General features: G+C 51.3%; 1 protein-coding gene across 1 annotated transcript in view; it reads left to right on the top strand.

Annotated features, from left to right (window-relative positions):
• The window catches only part of LRFN1 (leucine rich repeat and fibronectin type III domain containing 1), a 33389-nt gene extending 8342 nt beyond the window's left edge, over positions 1-25047 (top strand). The window contains exons 2-3 of the mRNA XM_070949594.1: positions 20189-21595; positions 24168-25047. Of these exons, the coding sequence (XP_070805695.1) occupies positions 20220-21595; positions 24168-25047 (2256 nt within the window). The 5' untranslated portion in view covers positions 20189-20219. The remainder of the gene's footprint in view (positions 1-20188; positions 21596-24167) is intronic.
• The last annotated feature ends 1134 nt before the right edge of the window (positions 25048-26181 follow it).

Raw genomic sequence — 26181 nt, 5'->3', positions numbered from 1 at the left:
AGTGCTAGAAGGGAGGAGGACCGTGGAGTCCTTGGTGCTCTCTGAGCTTGGTGGTTTTTTTGCAGACCCTTCACTACCCAACTAGGTAACCTCATCAGTGCTAGAAGGGCGCGGAGGGGTTGCAAAGGATAAGGGGCAGGAGAAGTAGGAGGAGCCATGCTGGCTGGGGAATTCTGGGAGTTGAAGTCCACAGATCTTAGAGTTGCCAAGGTTGGACCACGAGTCTTTCTCTCCTGTCCCAGATGTGGGTTACCCTGATCTACAGGGCTCCCCAAGTGCAAATTGATCTTTTTTTTAATCCACCAAGCTTTGCCTGGCAGTTTCCAGATGTGCTTGGGAGTCTAACCCAACCTTTCCAGGATGGGCACCTTGCCAGCTGGCTGGCCTGCTGCAACTCCTCCCCCCACCCAAATATCCGGAAGGCCCCAGGTTGGCAAACATCTGTTTATTTAAGCGGGAGAGGCATGAAAGGAAGAAGCTGAGTCGGGGGCCTTGGGTTGAAAGCTTATTTTCGTTGCCTCTGCTCTTATCAGTTGCTTCCTAAAGAATTCCATTTGATTTTCTCCTTAGTAGGTTTTAAACAGGTATGTTGGCAAAGAGACCCTGGGCACCTTGGATATTTGGCATTCCTGCTTATTCCCAGCTCAGTTTGCTGCGTTTTAGTTAGATTCTGAAAGTCTTTTCTAGGGTGAGGAAGGGGCACATTAACAGATGAAGTATGTTGATAAGTGTGTAAATAAATATATTTGTAAATACCAGGTAGCTATCTATCTGTGTGTTTAAAGAACAGATACACACACACACACACACACATTCATCATTTAGCTATAATGCACAAAAGTTGGTTTTGTTAGTATTGTCCTCAGTCAGACGTGAGGCAGTTATTTATCAATGAGTTTTACTTCCCCAGTGAAGAATAAAACCTTCCTAGTTTCCACCCCTTTGTTTTCCTTTCTGCTTCTGTAATTTTGCACATCTCTTCAGCTGCCCTTGCTTTATCCTCTGTACAAATGCTAACTTTAGGGCTTGTGTATAATTATTTCTATTTATCAAATTTATTTGCTGCCCATCTTGCCATAAGACTATATTTGTCTAACTGAAAAATCACAAGAAGCTTTTGCTAAAATTGGGTTTTACATTTTGTAAGAGGGATTCTGGACCTCGAGTCGTGCTGAGTTCCAGCCTTCACTCTGTCCGAGACTGACGATACCAGCCTACCTCGTAGGGTTGTCCTGAAAATAGGTTGATAGGGTCACGCTATCCTCCGGAGCACCTGAAGGCAGGACAAGAAGCAACAGATGGAAACGAATCAAGGAGAGAAGCAACCTGGAACTAAGGACAGTGAGAACAATTAACCAGTGGAACTACTTGCCTCCAGAAGTTCTGGGTACTCCAAGGAGTGCTTTTAAGAAGAGATTGGGCCACCGTCTGTCTGAAATGGTATAGAGTCTCCTGCCTGAGCTGGGGGTTGGACTAGAAGACCTCCAAGGTCCCTTCGAGCCCTGTTATTCTGTTAATAGCTAGGAAGCCCTTCGGTTGCTCCGTGAACTCAATATGCTCCTATTTAGCATCCTCTCCGATGTTGTTGTTTCCATTCCCTCTCTGGCATCTTGTACGGATAAAGACCAGCTGACTGGTTGCTTCTTTCTGCTAGGCCCCCAGTTTTAAATCCTTCTTAAAATTGGATTTCTGCCTGTTTCTGAGCATTAATCTACTCTCCGCCCCCTGCAAAAAAAGGCAAGAATAAATAGCGGATGATGAGAATAGAAGGGTTGCCTTAAGGATGATGGGGGGAGGAGGGGGGCTCTTTGAGCAATGTTTTTAGTAACTAGGAGACCCTTTGATTAATGCTTCCAGTCCTTTGAAGCAAGGAGAGAAGTTCTCCAGGAGGAATGGGGAGTCTGATAAGAACTGGTTCCCACTTGCTCAAGACTGAAAAAGGCTGTATGAAAAGTTGAACTAGTACCAGCTCACCTCAGGCTGTCCTCAAACTTATGACCACAGTTGAGCCCAAAATTTCTATTGCTCAATGAGACAAGGGAATTTTGCCTCATGTTATGACCCTTCTGGCCACCGTTAAGTGAGTCACTGCAATGGTTAAATTACTGACAAAGTTCTTAAGTGAATCTGGATTCCCCCATTGACTTTGCTTGTCAGAAGGTTGCAAAAGGGACCATGTGACCTTGGACCAGAGGGGGGTCTCAGCAGGTTCTGACCAGTTCTGGAGAACCGGCAGTAAAAATTCTGACCGCCCCCGCCCCCATCTATTCTCTGCCTCCCAAGCCCCGGAAATGGGGATTTTGCAGTATCCTTCCCCTGCCACGCCCACCAAGCCACGCCCACAGAACCGGTAGAGAAAAATGTGAAACCGCCACTGCCTTGGACGTTGCAACCGTCATAAGTGTGAGTCAGTTGCCAAGCCTCTGAATGTTGATCACGTGATCATGGGGAGGCTGCAACAGACATAAGTGTGAAAACCGGTCATAAGTCACTATTTTCGTTGTAACTTTGAACGGTCACTCAACAGAACCGCTTTAAGTCAAGGACTATAGACCCTAATTATAATGTAAAAAAAACCAGGCCTCCTGAATAGTTGAAGTCCAGCCCTAAAATCACCAATTTTATGAATGAGAGAAAAATCACTTTTCAATTCAATTCGAGCGTATGGGACTTAGATAATATGTTTTGCGCAAGGGCCGATGTGATCTTGTTAATGCATCATCTGGAGAATATTATGGGATGCTACGAAGTGTAACCTGTGATGCAGATTGCGTCGGCAGTTGGTCAAATCGTGTCAACCAAGTCTAATACCCCAATAATATCAAGCTGGCTGGGGAATTCTGGGAGTTGAAGTCCAGACCTCTTACAGTTACTAAAATTGAAAAATACTGCTCTAAGTATTAAGCTCCCGTCCCTAGGAGGGCTACCCCCTCCATCACCGTGATTTCAGCAGGACACTGACCACATGCTCTTTTCTAGCAAGACCCCCACCCCCAGAGTTCTCCCTGCTCTGCAGCACAGCAACATGGGATCATGAACACCTGCCTGGAGGGAATCCTTACACTTGGTAGGCAATAACCTTGCCTTCACCGCCCCTCCTTCGCCATTCCCCAGGCCGAGGGAGGGGGGAACAGAGAAGGGAAGAGCAGAGACCACGCATCAGAGGGCTGCCAGTCTCGGGGTGGGTGGGTGGGGTACCTTTTTTTTTTTTTTAATTTGATTTATATGCCGCCCTTCTCCGGAGACTCAGGGTGGCTTACAATGTGCTCAGCAATAGCCTTCATCCTTTTGTATATTTATACAAAGTCAGCTTATTGCCCCCACAATCTGGGTCCTCAATTTACCTACCTTAGAAAGGATGGAAGGCTGAGTCAACCTTGAGCCTTGGCGAGATTCGAACCAGCAGTAATTGCAGGCAGCTGGTCTTAATAACCAGCTTAATAACAGGATGCCTTAGACCACTGTACTACCAAGGCTCTTAAACCTTTTGCCCCAGGTTTCGGGGCTGCCAGCTCAAATTGGATTACCATAGCCTTTGATCAATGAATTCATTAATTGCAGGTCAAAGGTTGTGGTTTTAAAAGAGTGGCTGGAAAAGAAGAGCCCCCCCCTCCCCAGCAGTACGGAGGGTGTTGTATTTGGGGTGGGCACGACTGAGAAGTATTAGGGACAGGTTGCAAATAGGATGAAATAATCATGAAATGATTATTAAAGGCAATCAGCCAGTCACAGATCATGGATGTGCACTAATTAGGAGGATTCAGTGGCCTCCAGTTTTTCTCTTTTCTGTTGTTCCCCCCCCAAAGCTGTGCTGAGGACCCCGAATGCAGCCCCCAAGGAAAGACGCCTTCTGCAAGGCCCAAAATCCTGGGGATGGAGAGCCAAGGTCGTTTGGCATCTGTTTACTGCATCATGAATTTGACTCAGGCGCGTGACAAAGCAGCCAGCCGGCTCCTTCCCACCACCTCGGAGGAGGAGAACGTACCCTCCGCGTGCCTGCGTGGTCTCTTCCCGAGGTTGCCCACCTGCCCGGGTTGTGTGATTGTCAACAAGAAGCAAAGGAAAGGTCTCCAAAGGGGGGGGGGGTTCCTCTCTTGCAGGGCTCCAGTGTCTTTGCCCCACCCATGGACCGCGCCAAGGAGGGCCTGTGGTCTTGAGGACGTAGAATGGGCACAGCTGGCATTTGCATTTGCATTTGCCTTCAGAGGAAGGGCTCTCCTTGGGCTTCCCTCTCTTCTTCCCTCTCCCTTCCTCCCCCCCTCTCTCTCTCCCACTCTCTCCTTCTTCCTCCCTCTTTCACTCCTTTCCTCTCCCTCCCTTCTCTCTCCCTTCTCTTCCTCTCTCTCCCTCTCCTCCCTCCTTCTCTTTCTCTGTCCCTCCCGCTCCTCCTCCTTTTCCCTCTTTCCCTCTCTTCTTTCCCCTGCCTCCTTCCCTCCCTCTCTCTGATGTGGGTCGCCTTCAGGTGTAATCTGGATGAGCCTGGTTTTCTTATGGTGCAGGATGCACAGCAAGGCCTGGGACCGGGAAACAGATTTGCCGAAGACGACGCCCTGCAGATTTCAACTTTCAATTTCACACACACACACACACACACACACACACACACACACACACACACACACGAGTGGTTGCAGATTTCCACTTCTCTGTCCCCCCCTCCCCCCCAGTCTTCTGTCTGTCTGTTCTGCGAAGAGGTTAGAAGCTGGAAGGCAGCGCTGTAATTACCTCTAACAGGAAAATAGCCGGTCTCGGCGCTAATGTCAGCTCTCCGCCGGTTGTTCTTGGAGAGGGATCGTCCGCAGGGGCAGTGGAAGGCCAAGAGGGTGGCTGGGCCCTTCGTGCCCCTTGTTCCAGTCAGTGACCCCCCTTCTCTCTCTGACGAGCTCTCCCCCGGCTAAGTCCAGCACTGGCTTTCCAGATCAGGCCTGGAGGCAAAATCTTTGGGCGCTTGTGAGATTTTCAGGGGCTGCTTGGACTAAATGGGTTAGGGGGTCATTTTTAATTCTCCGCTTCTCCCATATGGATGGTCTTGGCGGGGTGGGGAAAGACTTTTATTCACCATTTTCGTCTAGGGCGGGAGACCTCGTGGCACAACAAAACCAAGGGGCACCATCCCTACGCAGCTCTGGCTCATCTCTGGTCCCTGTGCAGGTTCTTTCCCGTGGATGGAATGAGAGTCTGGGGTCCTTCATCTGGTTGAGTGACCCCGTCCTCTCCCCAACCTGAGACCAATCGGAGCCCCCAACTCAAATTCCCAACCGGGAGGGCTTTAGAAACGGCCAATCCTGGATCCTCAAGGTCAGCTTCCTGTCTTCAGGGTGTTTCCAAACTCGGCTGGATCAACCTCGCAGGGTTGTTGTGAGGAGGGAAATGAGCAGAGAGGACAAAGATCGTTTGGGCCAGCTGCCTTCCTGCAGAGAGGAAGGAAGCCAAGGCATGGGGGGGGGGGGGTTTGATGTAATAAGCGCCCACCGAGAACGATGCCAACTCTGAGCCTGGGGAAGGGTGCGTGGAGAATCAACCCTGCTAGCTGTCTCCGTGATAACAGGCTTGCAAAGGGCTTTTCCATTATCCTGTTGGCAGCAAGGAAGAGGAGGGTCTCAGGAGGGGGCTTCCCAGCTGGTGGGCTTGCAAACCAAGCTAGCATTGGAAAAGAGGCCCCAGCATTGTAAGGGGTCATTCCTGAGATTGTGGGATTGTCTTATTGAGACGGTCCCTGCATTGTGTGCCTCTTAAAATGGTGGCTGGCTGGGGAATTCGGGGAGCTTCACCTTTGGTAGCATGCTGGCTTATAACAAATGCTTGTGCTCTGGAATATTCTGCCCCTCCCCTTTAATGTTTAGCCTTTTAACGGCCCTCTTTTTTTATGTCACTCACCTTTATTATTATTATTTTGTAAATAATTCAAGCCGGCAAATACACACAATGCTGCTTCCTCCTCCTATTTCCCCCAAAACAACAACCCTGCAAGTGGGCCCAAGGTCACCCAGTCAGTTTTCATGCCTAAAGTGGGACTAGAACTCCCAGTCTCCTGGGGATTGGCACTAAGTCACCCAGCCGGCTTCCCCGCCTAAGGCAGGACTAGAACTCACGGCCACCTGGCTTGTAATTAGGTGCCCGAACTGACCAGCTTCCTTAAGGAATTAATGTTGTTATTAATGCAGCTACAAAGTGGGATACTCTATCCAGTTTTATGAGCTTGTGTTAATTGTTACTTTTGATTCAACTATTGATTAGCAACCTTTGATTAGGCAATTATTGGCTGTTATGTCTGTTTCACAGGATGAGACAGAAAAAGCTGGGCTGCTTTCATCTTCCAAAGGCAGGGACAAGTTTCAAAACCCATCGCTACTGGTTCGTGTGTGGGCACTTGTGCGCATGCGATGCTTCTGTGCATGTGCAGAAGTGTCTGGGTGGGTGGGCGGAGCCTCCTGCCGCTGCCAGTTCGCCCGATCCGGGGTGAGCCGGTAGCAGCCCTTCCGCTGTCCAAGGGTGGAGAGAGCTGCAGAGCCCCCCGTGGGCAGCAAAGGCACCCAAGCTGCCTCCAGACAACCAACGCAGGCTTGGTCTCCCTCCAAGGGCCACACTGGGGTCTTGACTGGGCAATACGTCGGGCCCCCTCGGAAGGGATCGGGGGGTGCTTCTGGCCTCCGGCTTTGGCTCCGTCTTCCCTCGAGCGTGAGACCCCGGAGGGGATCTGAGTCTGGCTGATAAGCCGGCACAGAGGCGTCTCTTCTTCCAGCATCTCAGGGCTGGCATGGAAGTGGCCGTCCCCAGCCAGACAGGCGGGCAGCGAGATAGCCTTCCTTCACTCGCTCGCTCGCCCGACCGCCCGGCTGCGGCTGAAGGGCAGGAGGCGGGGCTTGGAGCAGGCCATAAATCTGGGCAGCCGGTGGTCAAGATAAGGCAGCCGGCAGAGAAGAGCCCGGCAGAGGAAGTGGACTGTGGCACCCCTGGCCAGAGATCCTGGCTTGCAAGCAGAGAAGGGGCTTCCAGGAAAGGCAGCCCTGGAAAAGGAGGACAGGTGCTTACAACCACCATTGAGCCACAAATTTCCATCAGTAAGAGCAACATTTTTTAAAGTGAGATTAGCCCCATTTTACAACCTTTCCAGCCACAGTTGTTGGGAATGGCTGCAGTTGTTAAATTGGTAAAATGGTCGTTAAGTGAAGCTGGCTTCCCTGTTGACTTTGCTCGTCCAAAGGTCGCAAAACGGGATCACGTGACCCCGGGACACTGTGACCGTCATAAATGGGAGTCAGTTGCCAAGCCTCTGAATTTTGACCTCCTGACCACCAGGTGCTGCAAAGGTCATAAAGGTGAAAAACGGCCATAAGTCCATTTCTTCAGTGCTGTTGTAATTTTGAACGGTCGTTAAATGAATTGCTGTAAGTCAAGGATTCCCTGTACAGTAGCCGAGGTCGTCCTCAGCAAACGAACAGAATGAAGCCCTAATTTTTCCTTGCTAAGCAAGCAGTCCTCCACTTAGAATAGTTCACTTAGTGACCATTCAAAGTTACAACGGCACCAAAAAAACTTGGGAACATTTTCCACACTTCTGACAGCTGCAGCATCCCCAGGGACAGGCGATCAGAATTTGACTCGTACTTATGACGATTGCGATGTCCCAAGGTCATGTGATCCCTTTTTTTTTTTTTTTTTTAAATTTATATGCCGCCCTTCTCCGGAGACTCAGGGCGGCTTACAATGCGCTAAGCAATACCCTTCATTCTTTTGTATATTTATACAAAGTCAGCTTATTGCCCCCACAAACTGGGTCCTCAATTTACCTACCTTAGAAAGGATGGAAGGCTGAGTCAACCTTGAGCCTGGTGAGATTCGAACCTGCAGTAATTGGAGGCAGCTGGTCTTAATAACAGGGTGCTTTAGACCACTGTACTACCAAGGCTCTTTTTTTTTTGTGACCACCTGATAAGCAAAGTCAATGGGGAAGGCAGACTCACTTAACGACCGGGTGATTGATTTAATAACTGCCGTGATTCACTTGACGTGTGGCAAGAAAGGTCGTAAAATGGTGCAAACCTCGCTTAACAACTGTTTCACTTATTTTGGGCTCAATTGTGGTCGCAAGTTGAGGACTACCTGTATGTACACACAGCATCTGGTCTTACCAAGGTTGGCAGGCGGTGGTTGCAGTGGGACCATCCCTGCTGTTTTCAAGCCAACCACCAAACTCGGAGAGCACCGAAGACTCCGCCGTTCAACCAGAGTTGCATCGATTCTCTCCTCTTGGCCCCCTTTTCAGTCTCCAAACTGGCCCTGGATGCCAAACACCTGCCACAATCCGAGGCTGGCGGTGTGCTTGGCATTACCAGAGGTGGGGATCCTCCGATTGTGCCCAGGAATCCGTTGGCATCTTGCGTAGCTCATGACCATCAGCTGCGTCTTCGGAGGCCTCGGAGGTGGCGCGGCTGGACTCGGCTGCTTCACACCTGCGCTTTCATCCCTGGCGGCATTTGCGGGTTTGACACGCTCCATCGCACAACGGAGCACGGTGGCTTTTCGGTGGGCCTGGGAAGCCGCCTCTGCTTGGGACCTGCCTTCCCCCAGCCTCTCCCTCCGCAGCTGCTGCGCCCAGACAGCTCGCGATGTGCTGGATGGGCCTGCCAGACACCTGCATGATCACGGCATGTTCCCTGGCTGCACGCCTGCAGGAGCAGGAGCCGCAGCAGCAGCAGCAGAAGCCGCCACAGTCTTGCAGCCGTGAGCGGAGCTGCGGATCGATAGCGCACTCGTTGCTGGTTGAGCTGCCATCGAGACAGGTGGGCAGGCAGCAAAAGGGGAGAGCGGCAGGAAACGGCCTCTTTTTCTGCACAGTACAGGCACCCAACATTTCATTTAGTGACCGTTCAAAGTTGCAACAGCCCCCTCCCGGACCCTCCTCTTCCTTGTGGCCAACAGATGCAATTAAAAAAATACTAGATTGTGCAGATCATGAAAGATAAAAGATGAAGAAGGTACGGAATATTTTCAAACATGGGACTTGTTTTATCAGTGGTTGGACAATAGAAGTAGAAATTAGAAACTGGAAAAATACTATTATGTATGCATTATATTATTATATTATATATTATTATGTAAGCCAATTGACCCAGACAATATGCTGTTCATAAAGCTCTTATGTAATAAAATAATTTTTTTTTTAAAAAAAGATAGTGACTTATGACCATTTTCAACACTTACGACCATTGCAACGTCCCCACGGTCACGTGGCCAGAATTCGGATGCTTGGCAACTGATTCCTATTTTTTGATGGTCGTAGTGTCCCAGGGACATGGGATCCCCTTTTGTGACCTTCTGACCAGCAAAGTTAATGGGGAATTGTGGTCATAAGTTGAGGACTACCATTACAGTGGGGGAGAGGCTGAACTGGGATAGAGGGGAACCCGGGGGGACTCTGATCATCTCCTACCACGGGTCTCCTAGCTGTAGTAATGGGTAAGTATTCAGGAAACAGGGGTCCCTCTTTCTCGTGGTATTAAAATAGCAAATCTTGCAGTGGTTAGAAAGGCTGAGATTCCAAAGGCAGAAAAGGGGTCCTTTTGTTGGGGATGATGGGAGCTGCAGCTGAGCTGCCCTTGGGTGCTTTTGGGGTGCACCTCTCTTCAGCTTTAGCCGGTAAAGGAAGTCCTTATGATCACAATTGAGCCCAACATTTCTGTTACTAAGTTGTTCAGTGAGTTTGTCCCCATTTTACGACCTTTCTTGCCACAGTGGTTCAGTGAATCACACGGTCGTTAAGTGAATCTGGCTTCCCCCATTGACTTTCCTGGTCAGACAGTCACAGAAGGGGGTCACGTGACCCAGGGACACGGCAGCCATCATAAATAGGAGTCAGTTGCCAGGCGTCCGAATTTTGATCACATGACCACGGAAAGCTACAACAGTCATAAGTGAGAAAAACGGTCCCTTTTTTCAGTGCTGTTGTCACTTTGAACCATCAGTTGTAAATCGAGGATTGCTGTAGCCAGTTCCTTGATGCCCTGTGGCAACTCGAATCCTTTCCCAGGAGACCAGAGTTTTGAAAAGCCCGACAACTGAGATGCCCCCAGGGTCCGGAGGCCAGTTGGCAAGGAGGCCGTTGCTTGGACTTCCAACCTCCGGGGTCCTGTCTGAAGACCTCCCTGCTCTGGGGCTGCCTTCCGATTTGCTCTTCATCCTTTCCCAGGTCGCTGATGATTTCCGCTCTTTCGGGTGTCTGTGGATGATCTGCTTTGTTGACATAACTTCTTAAAAAGGCAGGATGTGTGTGGATGAAATATAGTTTGCAATCGACACCGGGAAAGCAAATAGAGATGAAATGAACAATGCAGCCAAGGATCTGAAAGGAGCATCTGGCCACTCAGGATAAGAGCCGCTTGCTTTAAACACAAATAACCCAGGAGATCAGGGGCTGCTGGACTGCTGAAGGGGGAAGATCGGGAAAAGAAGCATGTGCTCTTTTTGTCTGGGGATTAACTCTGCAAAATGAGGGCCGATATTTCTGGATTAACTAGCATTTTCTTTTTCCTTTCCTTCCCTTCTGCTTTCCCTTCCCTTCATTCTTCCTCCCTCTCTCCCTCCTCGAAGACAAATTCCTTGTGTGTTCAATCACACTTGGCCAATAAAGAATTTCTATTCTATTCTATTCTATTCTATTCTATTCTATTCTATTCTATTCTATTCTATTCTATTCTATTCTATTCTATTCTATTCCTTCCAACTCTGTTATTCTATTCTATTCTATTCTATTCTATTCTATTCTATTCTATTCTATTCTATTCTATTCCTTCCAACTCTGTTATTCTATTCTATTCTATTCTATTCTATTCTATTCTATTCTATTCTATTCTATTCCATTCCATTCCATTCCATTCCATTCCATTCCATTCCATTCCTCTATTTTATTCTCCCTTTTGCAACTACAAATTCCATCAATGGGTTCTGAATCTTGCAGGCAATTCCTAAACTGCAAATACTTAAAAGTATAGCCAAGAAAAGGAGGAAGGATTTAGGACTGTCCTTCCATGTCAGACAGCTGGAAAGCATTGTCCCAAGTAGGTCCTTCAGCCTTGCCAAAGAAAAGCCTTGAAATCTGCAGGGACAGTCCTGCCTCCCTCCTTTCTGGACGTTCCTGGGGGACGGACGTCATGGGGCTGGAGAGAGGGCAGAGACAGAGGATTGAAAACACCAAGGCCCGGCTGGGAAGGAGGTCAGCGAGGGTCGTCTCCGGTCCAGATAGTGGCCAGTCAGAGAATAAGCGACTGACAATTTATGGGGACTGCAGCACAAAGGATGTTTGAAGAGGCCCCAGCAAGCCAGCCAAGCAGCCGTAATTATCTATGATAATGGAGGACATTATTCAGTTCCATGAGAGAGAAAGTTCAGCGATTGGCAGAGGACGCGGGAGAACTTTTCAAGAAGCGATGCCCTTTGTCCATTGTTCAGCTGTAGGAGTGAGCGGGGGGGGGGGGAACCAGCAGTGATTCTTCTTGCAAAAAAACAGAATAAACAGGGAAAGTGTAGCATTTACACACACACACACACACACACACACACACACACACACACACACACACACACACGTTAGGGGGGAAGCACCTTTTGCACAAGAATCGTATCCTGTTTGAGAACGGAAGGATGAATGCAGAAAAGTTTCTGCCTTGCAAAGGTCCCTTTTCCTGTGGGGCTTCTGCACAGAACTCTAACCCTCAATCGGGTTGCTTCAGAGACCCCCTGGGAGCCTCAAGCCTAGCAGGGCAGTCACTGGGGCGGGGCTGGGGGGCTGCACTTTAGATCTGACTCAGTGGACACCCCAAGAGGACACGGCTGCCCTCAACAGCCTTTCTCTGGGATGGGAAAAGCAAACGGCTGGAAAGAGGGGAGGAGAAGGAAACCAGGGCTGGGCTGGCTCTGAATCCTAGGATCTCCGAGGTCTTCTAGTCCAACCCCCTGGCCAAGATCATAGAATGAATCACAGAAACATAAGGCTGGATGGGGCCTTGGAGGTCTTCTAGTCCAGCCCCCTCTGCAAGGCAGGAGATCTTAACCATCCTGGGCAAATGATGGTCCAATCTTTTCTTGAAACTGGCCAGCAGGGATGATGGGCATGGGAACTTGGCAGCTTTGTGGCCGCTCCAAACCTCAGGACCCTCCCCCCAAGAGCAGGGCAGGGAGGTTTCTGGGCAGGTGGGCAATTTTGACAAGCACTTGGGGGTCCCATTTTCAAAGGGCTGCCGTGACAGATGCAGCCAGGCCAAATCCCTCCTGAATGGACGGTAAGCTGGCAGACCAACAAGATCTGCCCCTCCCCAACCATCTTCATAGCCCCCTACTCTTCTGGACAGACAACCTTCCAGGCAGGGCTGAGCATAACAGCTCCCCCCCCCAATCCTTTGAATCTTCTAAGGATGTCTAGGAGATGTTGTGGGATGAGGCAAGGGGGTGGGTGGGAGGAGCACTGGAGCTTGCAGGCCCCTTGGTGGGTGACTCCCCCCCTCGTCTTTCTCCGCCAGAAGCCCCTGATCTCATTTTGTTTGAGGCTCCTTTGCCAACCGGTAACCTTTCCTCCTTGCAAGTCTCCGAGGAGAAAAGTTATTTTTAGAGATTTTTAACAGCCCTTTTTGGTGTGTTATTTATTTATTTGCTCAAGGGAGGGGTGAGAAACTGCTGCATTTCTTGGAGGGGGGGATTGTTGCCTTTAAGAAGTGCTGCTGCTACTGCCTGGCATTTCTCGGGGGGGTGGGCACACAGGAACATCCCATCCCTTCCAAGTTGGCATCCTTTCCCTGCGGGGCGAGTGCACCCAGGTACCGAGCAATCTGGCCATGATGCTTGTAAACCAGAGTTAATGTCTCTGGGATGTGGGGGTGTAGCTGCCGGTTGTGACGAGTCAATCAACTGTGTTTGGAAAACCAGGGCTTAAGCGTGGTGTGTGAACTCAGTTGCTCCGCTAGGTGCAGCATGGTGCCCGGTGGCTCTACGTCTCCCAACTCTTGGGAAGTAGAGAGAGGGAAGGTAAGGGGTTCTGGAGGCCTTGCTGAAACTGGAGTGACACGGCAGGCGCTTGCAAGCGGCTTTTGGGTTTTGTAGTGTGGAGGGATCTGGCTGGCTGGCTGACTGACGTCCAGGGTTTCTGGCAAACTCCTCAGAGGAACGGGAGAACCAGGCGCTTCTGGTCACACTCAGAAAAGGTGCCAGCTGCTGCCAAGGGCTGGCAAGGCAAGCGGCTGGCCTGCCAGTTTCTTTGGAAGAGAGACGGCCTTTTGGCTGCCTGGCTTAGAATACGGGTAGTCCTCCACTTACAAAAATTCATTTAGTGACCGTTCAAAGTTTCAACAGCACTGAAAAATGTGACATCAGTTTTTCCCACCTACAACCCTTGCAGCCTCCCCATGATCACATGATCCAAATTCAGACGCTTGGCAACTGACTCATACTTACGACGGTTGCAGTGTCCCAGGGTCACGTGATCCCCTTTTGCGACTTTCTGACCAGCCAAGTGCCATGGGGAAGCCGGGTTCATTTAACCAACCATTTGACTAACTGAACTGCAGGGATTCACTTAAGAACCGTGGCAAGGGAGGTTGTAAACTGCTTGTAAAAAAAACACACGAATGTCTCGCTTACCAATGGAAATTTTGCGCTCAATTGTGGTCATAAGTTGAGGACTAGCTACAGTTGTGCGAACGCGGATTGTGGCCTCTGGCCTTTTCCTTCAGACTGATTTGCAACCAGATTAAGCTCATTTTATGAAGGGGGGGAGGAGAAAAATGCAGCTTCTTAAGGGTGTTTTTTGTTTGTTTGATCTTTGCCACTGTCTCTGGGGCTGCTTTAATCTCTTTTAATGGATATATTTTTAACTTGTTCTGCTTCTTATGCTGTAAATTACCCGAAGAACCTGGAGGCGTAAAAATACTTCAACTAGATAAATAATATAATATGAAAAATGATGAGTGGCAAAGGGCTGGCGTCTGATGGATCCAGGTGGAGATGAAGTTGATTTTTTCTGGGTGGGGTTAATCCCGCCTGGCTGAAGGTTGCCAGACCCTCCCAGTGGGGGGCCTTAGAGCTGTTGGGGAGGTGTCAGCAGGAGCCAATTTCCTCTGAGGCTGCAGCTGGAAACAGCTGCAGAAAAAGGGATGGGAGACCACAGGGCTAGGAAAGGAGCCCAAAAAGAGGCTGTACCCTGAGAAGAGTCAAGCCCAGGAACTGAGAGGGGATCCCAAAAGGAAGCACAGAGAAATGTGATGAGAGTGTTCTGTGTTTCTCCACCTTGGCAATGTTCAGATGTGTGGACTTCAACTCCCAGAATTCCCCAGCCAACAAAGGTTGAAATCCATACATTTGAACGTGGCCAAGGTTAAGAAATGCTGGTTCAGCCCCCAACATCTGTCTGTACCTGGTATGTTTCTCTGTATATGCAAAGTGTCTCCTTAATACCCAGGAGGAAATGCATAAAATCCCCATGCACAACAACCCATTCTGATTTAACAGACCTTTGGTTTTAACAGACACCCTTTCCCCACTATTGGTCCATTAAATCAGAAGGTTACAGTAACTCACAGGAAGCTGATTTCTCTCATTTGCAGAATTGGGCAATGAACTTTGCTGCTCCCGCCTCTGGGATCTGAATCCTCATTGGAGGAACCATATTTTTCCTCCCCCCACCTCCAGTGGCTCTTTTTCGAGGAATCCAGCACAAGCAAATTAAATCTGTTCTCTCCCTCTCTCACTCCTGCATCACCACCTCCAGTCTTATTGCTGATGCCAGGTATCAGGGCTACCCCCAGCCTCTGCTTTGCCTGTTACCCCCACCCCAGTCTAACCCTAATTTCTGACTTAAACACACACACGCACACTACGCTGCCTCTCCTTTGCCCAGTTGCTGGGCAGACTTAAATCTGGAAAAGCATTTTTGCATCTCATTCTGCAAAGAGTCGATGCCCGCGCCTTATCTCCCCCCTCCCATGGCCCCCCTTCCCTTTAAGAGGCTAGAGATGGCTGGGAGACAAGGAGAGAGAAATTGTGCTCGATTGCAAGACATGGAAACGATGTTGAGAGACACTCAGACAGGCGCGGTTGAAAAGAGAGAATGGAGCTGCAGCTGCTGCTGCTCGGAAGATCTTCCCCTCCACTCTTTCAGCAACATCTGTCGAGCGTCTCTAGAGCCCAGTCCAGGGATGAGTACATTGGGGGAGAAGGCACGACCCCTGGGAAGAACCTGGCTGAGTTTGGGGAGGGGTGAAGCCACACAAGAGGTATCATTATTGACTTTCATCTCAGGAATAAGCAAAGTCTGGTCCAGCAGTGCTCAACCTTGGCATCTTTCAGAGGGGTGGACTTCCACTCCCAGAATTCTTTGCTTTGCTGGCTGGGGAATTCTGGGAGTTGCAGTCCACACCTCTGAAAGCTGCCAAGGTTGAGAAAGACTGACTATAGATGGATTTTTGCTCCGGTTACTCAGGAAGAAATGAACCCAATTGCGAGGCCCGGGGGATACATGGGCCAGTTTATAGGCTGCCTTTTTTCTCTCCTGCAGCCAGTCCCGTCTCTTAGAGCCCTGGCCACGGGTGGGAAGAGCCCCCGTGGATGACCCAGGGCCCCCCTGTTAAGACTTGTGTTCTCTTAGAGCAGGATTAGTGTTTCATTACAACAATTCAGCACCTTCAGACTGGCTGGGAGTTGGGACTCTGCACAACTGGCAGGCTGAGGGCTCCAGAGGTTCCTTCTGGGCGCCTTCTCAGTTCCTTGTCTCAGGGTTCAGCTTGAGGAAGTTTCAGCCCCCACCCCACGGCAACATCCTCCTTTTAGTTCAAAATGTCAGCATGGAGAATTTCAAACCTGATTTCAGTTCAGGTAGTCCTTGACTTACAGCCATTCGTTTAGTGACCGAAGTTACAGCAGCACTGAAGAAAGTGACTTCTGACTGGTTTTCATGCTTATGACCATTGCAGCCCCCCCCTGGTCATGTGATCAAAATTCAGATGCTTGGCAATGGACTCATATGTATGACTTCTACAGTGTCCATGGAGTCATGTGATCACGTCTAACCTTCCCAGTTGACTGCCAACAAGCAAAGTCAATAGAGCAAACCAGATTCGCTTAACGACCACATAATCCAGTCCTCAATGTACGACCAGAATTGAGCCCCTGCATTTCATGGCTAAGTAAGGCACTTGTTAAGCAAGTCTCCCTTAACAACTGCCTGGCTTAACAGCTGCCTTACTTAGCCATGGAAATGCTGGGCTCAACTGTGGTCGTAAGTCGAGGACTGCCTATATCGCAATGCATGTACAATGGTGGCCAAGGTTGCCATCCTTTTGGGAGGATTCTGGCCTGGCAGGGTTTGCCTGCAGTCTGAAATTCTGCGGCAGCCTCTGATGGGTTCCCTGCCAGATGTTCTGGATCAGGGGTCCCCAAACCTTGGCCATTTTAAGACTTGTGGACTTCAATTCCCAGAGTTCCTTTGCTGGCTGGGGAATTCTGGGAGTTGAAGTCCTCAAGTCTTAAAGTTGCCAAGGTTGGAGACGTCTGTTCTGGATGATGCAGGAGTGAAAGAAGCTCTCCAAACATCTGGACCGGCCAAACCAAATTGAAGATTGTTTTCCAAGGCAAAAGTGAGACTTGTGAGTCACTCTGTCGCACCAAGCCATGGTTTGATCCGGCTTGTTAAGGCTGCCTTCAAGAAGGCTGAGCAGAGGTTCTGGAACCTCCGGGGAATATTCAATCTAAATAAAGCTAAAAGTGCTAATTATTCCCCGTCGGGAGGCGCAGAGGGGGCACCAGGCCTCCTGCCCCGTCTGGCACCCACTTGGCATTGTTCGCGCCACCGGTGCTCATGACTCCTTCCTTCCTTGGGCGTCTGGGCCCATCTGGGGACCCGCAGCTGTGGTAGCTGCACCAGTGCCGGTTTGAAAGATTTGAGGCCTGTGGTGCCCGTGGGCAGAGGGAGAGCCTGGGCTTTTGGCCTCCAGTTGGCACAGGCGGCTATGCCACTTGGGGGCCCAGAATTGGCGCTTTATTTTGATTGGATGCTTTACTTTTGCAGACAGGTGGACAGATTCGCCACCTGGGCTGGTGGGCACCAAGGTTGGCAAGGGCCCACCCTCGAGTTCGAATGCCCTCCCTGCCCCAAGAAGTCCCTGGGGCTGGAAGGTGCGTGACCCACCGGCCACCAGGGTTCACCAGGAACACCCCTGTGCTCGGAGGACCTCCCCCCCCCCGGAAGAGGCTTCCTCCCTCCTCGCTCTTGGTGCCCATTTGCTTCCTTTTCTCCATGGCTTCCTGCGGGGGGGGGGTGGGGGGGCTTTAAAAACGATTCTTACTGCTATTTCCTCCCCGGCTTCTGCCCAATGATTGCCGTCACTCCGTCAGCCCACGCGGGAGAAAACCCCGCAAGGCGCCTTTAGCAGCCGCTGAGCCGGGTTCCGGGAGGAGCTGTCCAGTGCTGACGGAGGGGGGGCCTTGGAGCCTAACCCCCTCCCAGGGACGACGTGCACCACCGGCCCATCCCCACCCGCTGGAGCCCCTCCCGGCGGCTTTTCCCGCAGGCTGCGGGGGCGGGAAGGCGGTGCGCGGCTCCGGCTTTAATCCGGAGCGTAATGAATGCGGCTCTTGTTTACCTGGGCGCCGCGCTCCCCCATTACACGGGGTGACCCCCCCTCTAAGCCTCGCGCTTTTCCACGCGCTTTACGCGAACAGCGTAGCGTGGGTCAGCCGCTCGGCGTCTCCCTGGACTGCAGGAGCCTGGCAAACATGCCAATCAATCCGGCGGGTCTTTTTCGGGGAGGGGGGCTTGCATTCGGCGCCTTAATTCTCAGCTAGGGGCCGGCAGGTGGAGGTGCAGCCCAGCCCGAAGGGTTTGCAGAGTGCAAAGTTTTCCCTCTTGGTTTATTAATTCTGCAATTTACCCAACACTTCAAATCTTCCTGGGTTTGGGCCATTCCTCCAGCATCCACACCAGGGCAAAAAAGTCAAGATGGATGCAGTCAAGGATCCCTGCTCTTGCTGTGCATTCTGGGGGTTGGCTTCAGCAGTTGTGGTTATGTCTGCCATCGGCTTTTGCTTCCTAGTTGGGTCATGAAACATCTGCAAGAAAACCGCCAAATTCAGAGACCCCACAATCCTTTTGGGATGATATGCTGATGATCCCCTGCCCAAATTGCACCAATCTTAGGAGAATCAAGAGGTTTTTAGCGATAATGGGAGGAATGGCCTGGTCCTGGCCACGGTTGATCTCCTCCGAAGGGTGCTTGTCTCAGCTGTGACCCAGGGCACACGGGCGCATGCGTGGAAACACCAAACTGGTGCCAGCAACTGCAGAAAGCTCGTTCCCTGGTGTGCAGTGTGCGTTAAAAGGGGCAGAGTTTCATTGGCGTAGTTTGTGCCTTTAAAAACAGATGAGGTTTTCCCTCTTTGCAACCTTTCAAAATAATTTTGAAAAGCTATTTATTCTCCTCAAGATTTTATGGTACCCCTTAGTGAAAACCACATTTTTTTAATGTAAAAGTTTGGCTTGGTTTAAGCGTAATTTTTTTTTTATTAGTTATTAAGTTGTTAATAGCCCTGTCGCTTGATTATTGATATACTAGGAAGACAATCAGCTGTCTTGAGAGGGCTTTTCTCTTCTCTAAGCATGGTTAAATAAACATAAGCGTTACCTTCACTTGGTTTCTCCCTCCCATCGTCAGCTTTGAAAACGCCTCTCTTAATAGCCCTGGGATCTATTCTTCCAAATTTCTTCATTAGCCATACCTGGAGAATGTCAAAAACAAAATGAGCTCCCCAGAACGGAGAAGAAGCAAATCCTTGTTAAAGCCCAATAAAAAAACCCTGGTGCGTAAAAATCCTGCAAAAATACCTGATATTTAATGACTTCGTCCATCACTTCTGCAAAGGAAATTATTTTTGAAAATATCACTGGATTGAGTCGGATTTCTCTTTTCTTAAAAAAAAAAAAGCTATTGGTTGATTTCTCAGTGATAATCAACAGAAGGACATAAAGCTTTCTTAAAATTAATTCCAGATGTGGATCCCAATCAGATGGCTTTTGACACTGCCGTGTTTGTACCGTCTGTAACTGTCAGGTCTGTTGTCTGTCTGTCTGTTGTTGGTTTGACAACTGCTTCCTAGCTGTCAGTCAGGGATGGACGTCTGGATGGCGCCTGTGTCAAGGAGGTGGCACCAGGGACCTGGCCTCCAGATGAATTGCGCTTTCCATCCCATAATGCCCACCCATCTAGCTTAGTGCTTTGCTTGTCAAATACCCACACAAGTGTGCAAGACAGGTAATGGCCACTCTTGCTCTCCAGCAACTGATGAACTACAAGAAGTCCTTGACTTAAGACAACAAATGAGCCCAACATTTCTGTTTCTAAGCGAGACAGTTGTTAAGTAAGTTTTGCCCCATTTTACGACTTTTCTTGCCACAGTTATTAAGTGAATTACTGCAGTTGTTAAGTGAGTAACACGGTTGTGAAGTGAATTTGCTGGTCAGAAGGGGATCACATGACCCCGGGACACTGCACCCGTCATAAGTCCAAGACTGTTGCCAAGTGTCCAGGTTGTGATCATGTGACCATGGGGATGCTGCAGCGGTCGTAATTGTGAAAAACAGTCATAAATCAATTTTTTCAGTGCGGTTGTAACTTTGAACGGTCACTAAATAAATGGTTGTAACTTGAGGACTACCCATATTCAGAGAGATGCTGCCTTTTTCATACAACTGCAGGTAGTTCAGTGTGTCTGTATCGGGCATGAAAGGCCAGGCCCACAAGTGAAGGTTCAAATAAGCTACTCTATTGCTACAAGGCTTTGCGCAGGAATCTCCTCAGTTAATGGTCAGACCTGGTTAGAATTGAGGGCCAACAGCACTGAATGGAGGTTGGACTTAGGCCACTTGTGGCTACGTGGGGGTTCTAGGCTGATCCCTTTTTTGTCCCCCCCCCCCCCAGGTTCTTCCACACCTCCTCCTACAGTCTAATCCCCTTTTAAAGCCTTCCGGCGCTCTTGCGTTCCTACGGGTAGCAGCGAATTCTCTAAAATTGGGGCTAAGGACAGCTGGCTTTCATTTTATCCCAAATCCTTTGAAGTCAGGACAGCCCTGGCAAGCTCTGAGACGCGTGACCTGGGCAGAGATGCAGTCAAACCACGTTTATGATCTTTTGCTGCTTAATTTTGTCCTCAGGGCCTCCCCAGGTACGGAGTGTGCCAGTATCATGGAAAAGCTTTTCTTGCCTCTTCTGATGCTTGGCACCATGGCGAAAGCTCAGCACTGTCCCGGCCGCTGCATCTGCCAGAACATCTCCCCGACGTTGACCATGCTGTGTGCCAAGACGGGCCTCCTGTTTGTGCCGGCCACCATTGACCGGCGCACGGTGGAGCTGCGCCTGACGGACAACTTCATCACTGTCATCCGCCGGAAGGACTTCTCCAACATGACCAACTTGGTGCACCTCACCCTCTCACGCAACACCATCAGCCAGATCTTGCCCTACGCCTTCGCCGACCTGCGTGCCTTACGGGCCCTCCACATGAACAGCAACCGGCTGGCCGTCCTGAAGCACGAGCATTTCCGGGGACTGACCAACCTCCGGCACCTCATCCTGGGGAACAACCAGATCAGCCACATCGAGGCCTCCTGCTTTGATGAGTTCCTCTCCACGGTGGAAGACCTGGACCTCTCCTACAACAACCTGGAGGCCCTGCCGTGGGAGGCCATTGGCCAGATGGTGAGCCTCAACACCCTCACCCTGGACCACAACCTCATCGACCACATTGCGGAGGGCACTTTCTCCCAGCTCCAGAAGCTGGTCAGGTTGGACATGACCTCCAACCGGCTGCAGAAGCTGCCTCCGGACAACCTCTTCTTGAGGGCTGAAGTCTTGGCCAACGTCCGTGGGACTCACCCGTCCACCTTGACCATCAGCTTTGGAGGCAACCCACTGCACTGCAACTGTGAGCTCCTCTGGTTGCGGAGGCTCACGCGGGAGGACGACCTGGAGACCTGCGCCTCCCCGGAACACCTGATGGACAAGTATTTTTGGTCAATCCCCGAGGAGGAGTTCATCTGCGAGCCGCCCCTCATCACCCGCCAGTATTCCAGCAAGGCCTTCATCATGGAAGGCCAGGGGGTCAGCCTGAAGTGCAAGGCTGTGGGGGATCCGGAACCTTCCATCCATTGGATCGCGCCCGACGGCAAACTAATTCACAACACCACCCGGGCCACCGTCTACGAGAACGGCACGCTGGACATCTTCATCACCACCTTGAAGGACAACGGGATCTTCACCTGCATCGCCTCCAACGCGGCCGGGGAGGCCACCGCCCCCGTGGAAGTCTGCATCGTTCCTCTGCCCTTGCTGGTCAACAACACTGGCCACATGAAAGAGCCGGACCCGGGCTCCTCCGACATCACCACCTCCGCTAAATCGGGCTCCAACGAAACCAAGAATCACCAGGACAGGAAGATCATAGCGGCGGAACTGACCTCCACTTCCGTGGTCATCCACTGGCCGTCCGAACGGCACATCCCGGGTATCCGGATGTACCAGATCCAGTATAACAGCTCCTTGGATGACTCTTTGGTCTACAGGTGAGTAAGAAGGGGCAGCCTTATAGTAAACACAGGTAGTCCTCGACTTACGACCACAATTGAGCCCAAAATGTCCCTTGCTAAGCAAGTTGTTAAGTGAATCTAGCTTCCCCGTTGACTTGAGTTGTCAGAAGGTTGCAAAAGGGGATCATGTGACCCCTGGACACTGCAACCGTCATAAATATGAGTCAGCGGCCAGGTGCCTGAGTTTTGATCACCTGACTCTGGGGATGCTGCAATGGTCGTAAATGTGAACAACCAATGATACGTCCCTTTTTTCAGTGCCATGGTAACTTTGAAAGGTCACTAAAGGGATGGTTGTAAGTCCAGGACTGCCTCTGGGCTGTTTGGTCCTGGGTGCAAGGCCCTACGGCTTCCTATCTCACCCCTCCCCAGCTGGACGGGGGCCGAGCCAGGGTGGGATGCCCAGTTTTGCATGTCTTCTAGGTAAATCGCAGCCCTGCCAGGCGAAGAGGCGGGTGGGGGAGGGGGAGAGAGAGTTTCTGTCTGTGGTCTCAGGTGGGAGATAAAGGGAAAGAGGCGTGGAAGGGAAGGATGGGAACAAGTGTGCTGCACGTGTAGAACTAATGAGTGTGAATTCGTGCCGGAGTCTTGCCTGTAAGGGAGAACGAAGAAGAGGAGGAAGCAGGCTGGCAGAGAAACAACAGCAGTTTCCGGGTTCGGTGGTCCTTCGTGAGGGTCCCTCTCTCAGTGAGGAGGGAATGCCAGCTGCCAAGGGCTTTGGAGAGGGTGCTGGGTGAAGCAGCTGTTTTGGGAACAACCTAGCAGTGCTGTAACCCCTCAGAGGAGGCATTCACCCTCCCTCCCTCCCTCCCACTCTCTCTCCCTCTTTCCTTCTCTCTCTCCCCCTCCCTCCTTCTCTCTCCCTCTCCTTCTCTCCCTCCAATCCCTCTCTCTCTCTCTCTCTCTCCTTTCTTCCCTGAAAAAAACATTCCTGACTCACTTTCTGCAAGAGAAATTGGGTCGGTCTCTGCACTCAAAGTGTCCCAACCTGGGGTGGGGGGGGGAAAGATTGCCCACCCTGAGAGCAATTGCTGATGTGGAAGCGAATCCCCTTGAGGTGCTCTGGGTTCAAGGCAACTCAGTCTGAAAAGGAAGACCTTGGGACCCCAATGATGGGGAAGTTTGGGTGCAAGAAGAGAAATGAGATGCTTTCTCTGGCTGATGAATCTGCAATGGGACAATTGGCCGCAGTGGCATCACCCCAGCCCCCCAGCCCCACCCTGTGCCCTTCCCCTTGCTCCAGAGCAGAAAGTGGGGGCTGGGTCAGGTGGGACCTGGGTGGGCCTTTCCTTCCGTCCCAGTCAGCTGCCCATCCTGGCTGCCAACAGGGTAGCTGCCAAGATCAGGCCCATTTGTCTTTCCTCCGTGTGGACTCTGCCCCACGTGGTTTGCTCCCCAGCCAAGCTGTGCTGTGTTCCCCTCCCCACCCCCCACGGAAGATTGCAGCTGTTGGTTATATGGTGCTCTGATTCCTGGCTAATTGCCTCCTGCTCCCCCCTCCCCCGTTTGCTAATTGACTGCTTGGCAGAAGTGCCATCCTCTCGCACAGGGGGCACCACGGCCCCCTCCCCCAACTCTGCTTCCCAGATCTTCTCCTGGACCTTGGCCTGTTGAGGCGCTGGGCATCTCTGCCAGGAGGGCGTCTGGGGCAGAAGGGGAGAAGGGAACTCTTGGGGGGGGTCTTCCTAGGAGGCAGGTGGGAAGATCTGTTTGCTGGAGAAAGCCAGAAAGGGGCCTGGACTTCAGCTCAAATCTTGGTCTCATTCTTCTGCCCCAGAGCAGGACTGTCTGTCTTTCTCTGTCCGTTCATCAATCCATCCACCTAACTAGTCTATCATCTGTCTGTCTGTCTTATCTATCTACCTGTCCACCTATCCTACCTATCATCCATCTGTCATCTATCAAATCGATCAAATTTAGACACTGCCCACCTCACTCCCCGAGCAGTTTACAAATACAAATGATAGTAACCATACAAAAAGAAATAAGATTAAAATCAGAATTAAAACAGAGTGTAAAATAAAAGAAGACCAAAGCTAAAAGGGAAGATTTTTTTAAAAAAAGAGGAGCACCCATAAATCCCCCCCCCCCGAGTTATGTGCCACTCTCCGACCCCCAGGGCACAGCCAAGAGAGGGTTGGACGGACTTCATTTCTATACAAGAAGCACAAGAGACAATGGGTAGCAAGTTTCTAGGCCTTGGGAAGGGCATCTGCTCTGTGGTCCTAGGGCCAGAAGGAAGTCAAGTGACCTTCCAAGAACCAAATGGCCAGAAGCAACTGAGACCCTCCCCAATTCTCTTGTCAAATCCAGGTGTTGTCCCCAACAAGGCTGGGGAAGATGGGAACTGTCTTTCAACAGGCACATCGGTAGAAAGCAGCATGGGGAAGAAGGCAGATGTTGATTAAGACTGGCAGGAGACACCAAGGGGTGGGTGGCACGGAGGGAGACCTCAGACATCTGGCCTCCTTCCCCTGTGATTTAGGAGGCTTAGAACATGTGGTTGCTCCCCCCCCATGGTCTGACTCTCCTTCTCTGCCCCCCACAGGATGATTCCTTCATCCAGCAAGACCTTCTTGGTGAATGACTTGGCAGCCGGCCGGGAATATGACCTGTGCGTCTTGGCGGTGTACGACGATGGTGTGACGTCCCTCACGGCGACTCGGGTAGTGGGCTGCGTGCAATTCACCACCGAGGGGGAGAGTGCCCAGTGCCACTCGCTCCACACCCAGTTCCTGGGGGGCACCATGATCATCATCCTGGGGGGCATCATCGTGGCTTCGGTGCTGGTCTTCATCATCATCCTCATGATCCGGTACAAGGTCTACAGCGGCCAAGAGGAGCAGAAGAAGACCAAAGTCAGCAACGTCTACTCCCAGACCAACGGCAGCCATCCACAGCCCAGCGCCAGCACGTTGCCCCACTCGGCCTCCAAAGTCGGGGAGGACAAATACGAAACTCTCCAAGAGGTTGCTTCCAAGGATCCCCGGCTCGGCGGGGGGAGCAGGGGCAATGCCCCCCGTGGGCCAGATGTCCCCTTGACCGAGCCAGAGAAGAGGGCAGCTCGGATGAGCCCTGATCTCCAAACCGTGGCAGTCTTGACTTCCGAAGAAGGACAGCGGGAGGTCAGGAGGGCCGGCTCGTCGGTCTCCTTGTGCCTCCTCAGAGACCCCGGGGGGACCCCCCAGCTCCGGGCCAAACCAGGCAGCAGCGAGTCGGGGTCTTTCCCTCGTGAGCTGTCCAGGACTCGGCACCACCGCCATTCGTTCGACGGGGATTACTCGCTCTTCCAGAGTCACAGCTATCCCCGCCGCGCACGGACAAAACGACACATGTCCACCTCTCAGTTGAACTCGGAGGAATCTCCCTTGAGTCACAGGCGGGTTACTTTTGGCAGCACGGAATGGATGCTGGAAAGCACAGTCTGAGGTGGGGGGGTGGGGTGGGGGAGGCAGCACGGGGGCTGCCAGACGCACAAGTTTGGGGCACAGCAACCAAGGACGGAGGGGGAGGAAGGAGAGAAGTGGGAGACGAAATGCGAGGCGAATGGATCTCTTCCCTGGACAATGGCCGGAGGGCAGAATTTCGGCAGTGGTGCCTTAGCCGAGCCCCTCCCTAAAAGAAGAGCAGGCAAGGAGGGAATTGAGCAAGAGGGGGGGTTGCAGTGTCCAGTGGGAAGGGCTGGGCGGGAAGCCAAGGAGAGCCGCATATGCACAGCGGAGGAGAAGCGAAGCAAAGATTTCTCTTTATGCATTAATCACTGTTCCAATGAAAAAGGCGACGACAAGCCTAGATCCAGAGAGAAAAGAGCACAAAGCAGAGGTTGCATTCGGGTGGCGGGAGGGGAAGGAGGAGGGGGTGTTGCCCCAATGCCCTGCCCAAGATCTGGTGGTGAAACCCACTCGGTTACTCTATTTATTGTATCTGGCTGGTCTAGATCAAAAAAAAAGATACGTGTTTGATGTGTTCATTATCAGAAAAGTCATTTGAACTCTCGGACCCCCCCCTTCCTGTCCTGGTTTCCTCTTGTGGACCCCTCCCCTTTTCCCCAAACTCTGCTCCCCAGAACTCTACAAGGGTCCCTTCATTGATCTCCCCCTGAAATCCGGATAATCCTGGTTCCCCCATCCTCTCCATCCGTCCTTCTGCCCTCTCCTGAATCCCCAAAGTATTTCCCAGCACAAGACCCCCTTCCTGTCTTCCATCCGCCCTGATTCTCTTTGACCTCCCCTCCCCATTTCACCCCGTCATCCCTGCCTCCCCATACAAAATCCTGACGTTTCTCAAGGCCCAATTCTTCAACTATTGAACATCAGTTGTTCATCAACAACCTATACTGGCGACCCCTCCCCACCCCTGTACCCCCCCTTGTCTACCCCTCCCAGTTTTTCCTAGCACCCCCCAGTTCCCCCTCCCTCCATCACAGAGTGAGGCTGCTTTTTGGAGGTGATTAAATCTTTTGTGTGTGACCTGCAGCCCGTCTCATTATGTTTCTTCCTGGAGGGTGGGGTGGGGATGGGGTTCCTGGGGGGAATCTGAGATGGAGGGAGGGCTGGAGGGGA

The sequence above is a fragment of the Pituophis catenifer genome, unplaced genomic scaffold, assembly GCF_029215685.1.
Source record: "Pituophis catenifer annectens isolate HBS135680 unplaced genomic scaffold, rPitCat1.0.hap2 SCAF_9, whole genome shotgun sequence".
In the NCBI taxonomy this organism is placed as follows: Eukaryota; Metazoa; Chordata; class Lepidosauria; order Squamata; family Colubridae; genus Pituophis; species Pituophis catenifer.
This window is presented reverse-complemented; position numbering and strand designations above follow the sequence as displayed.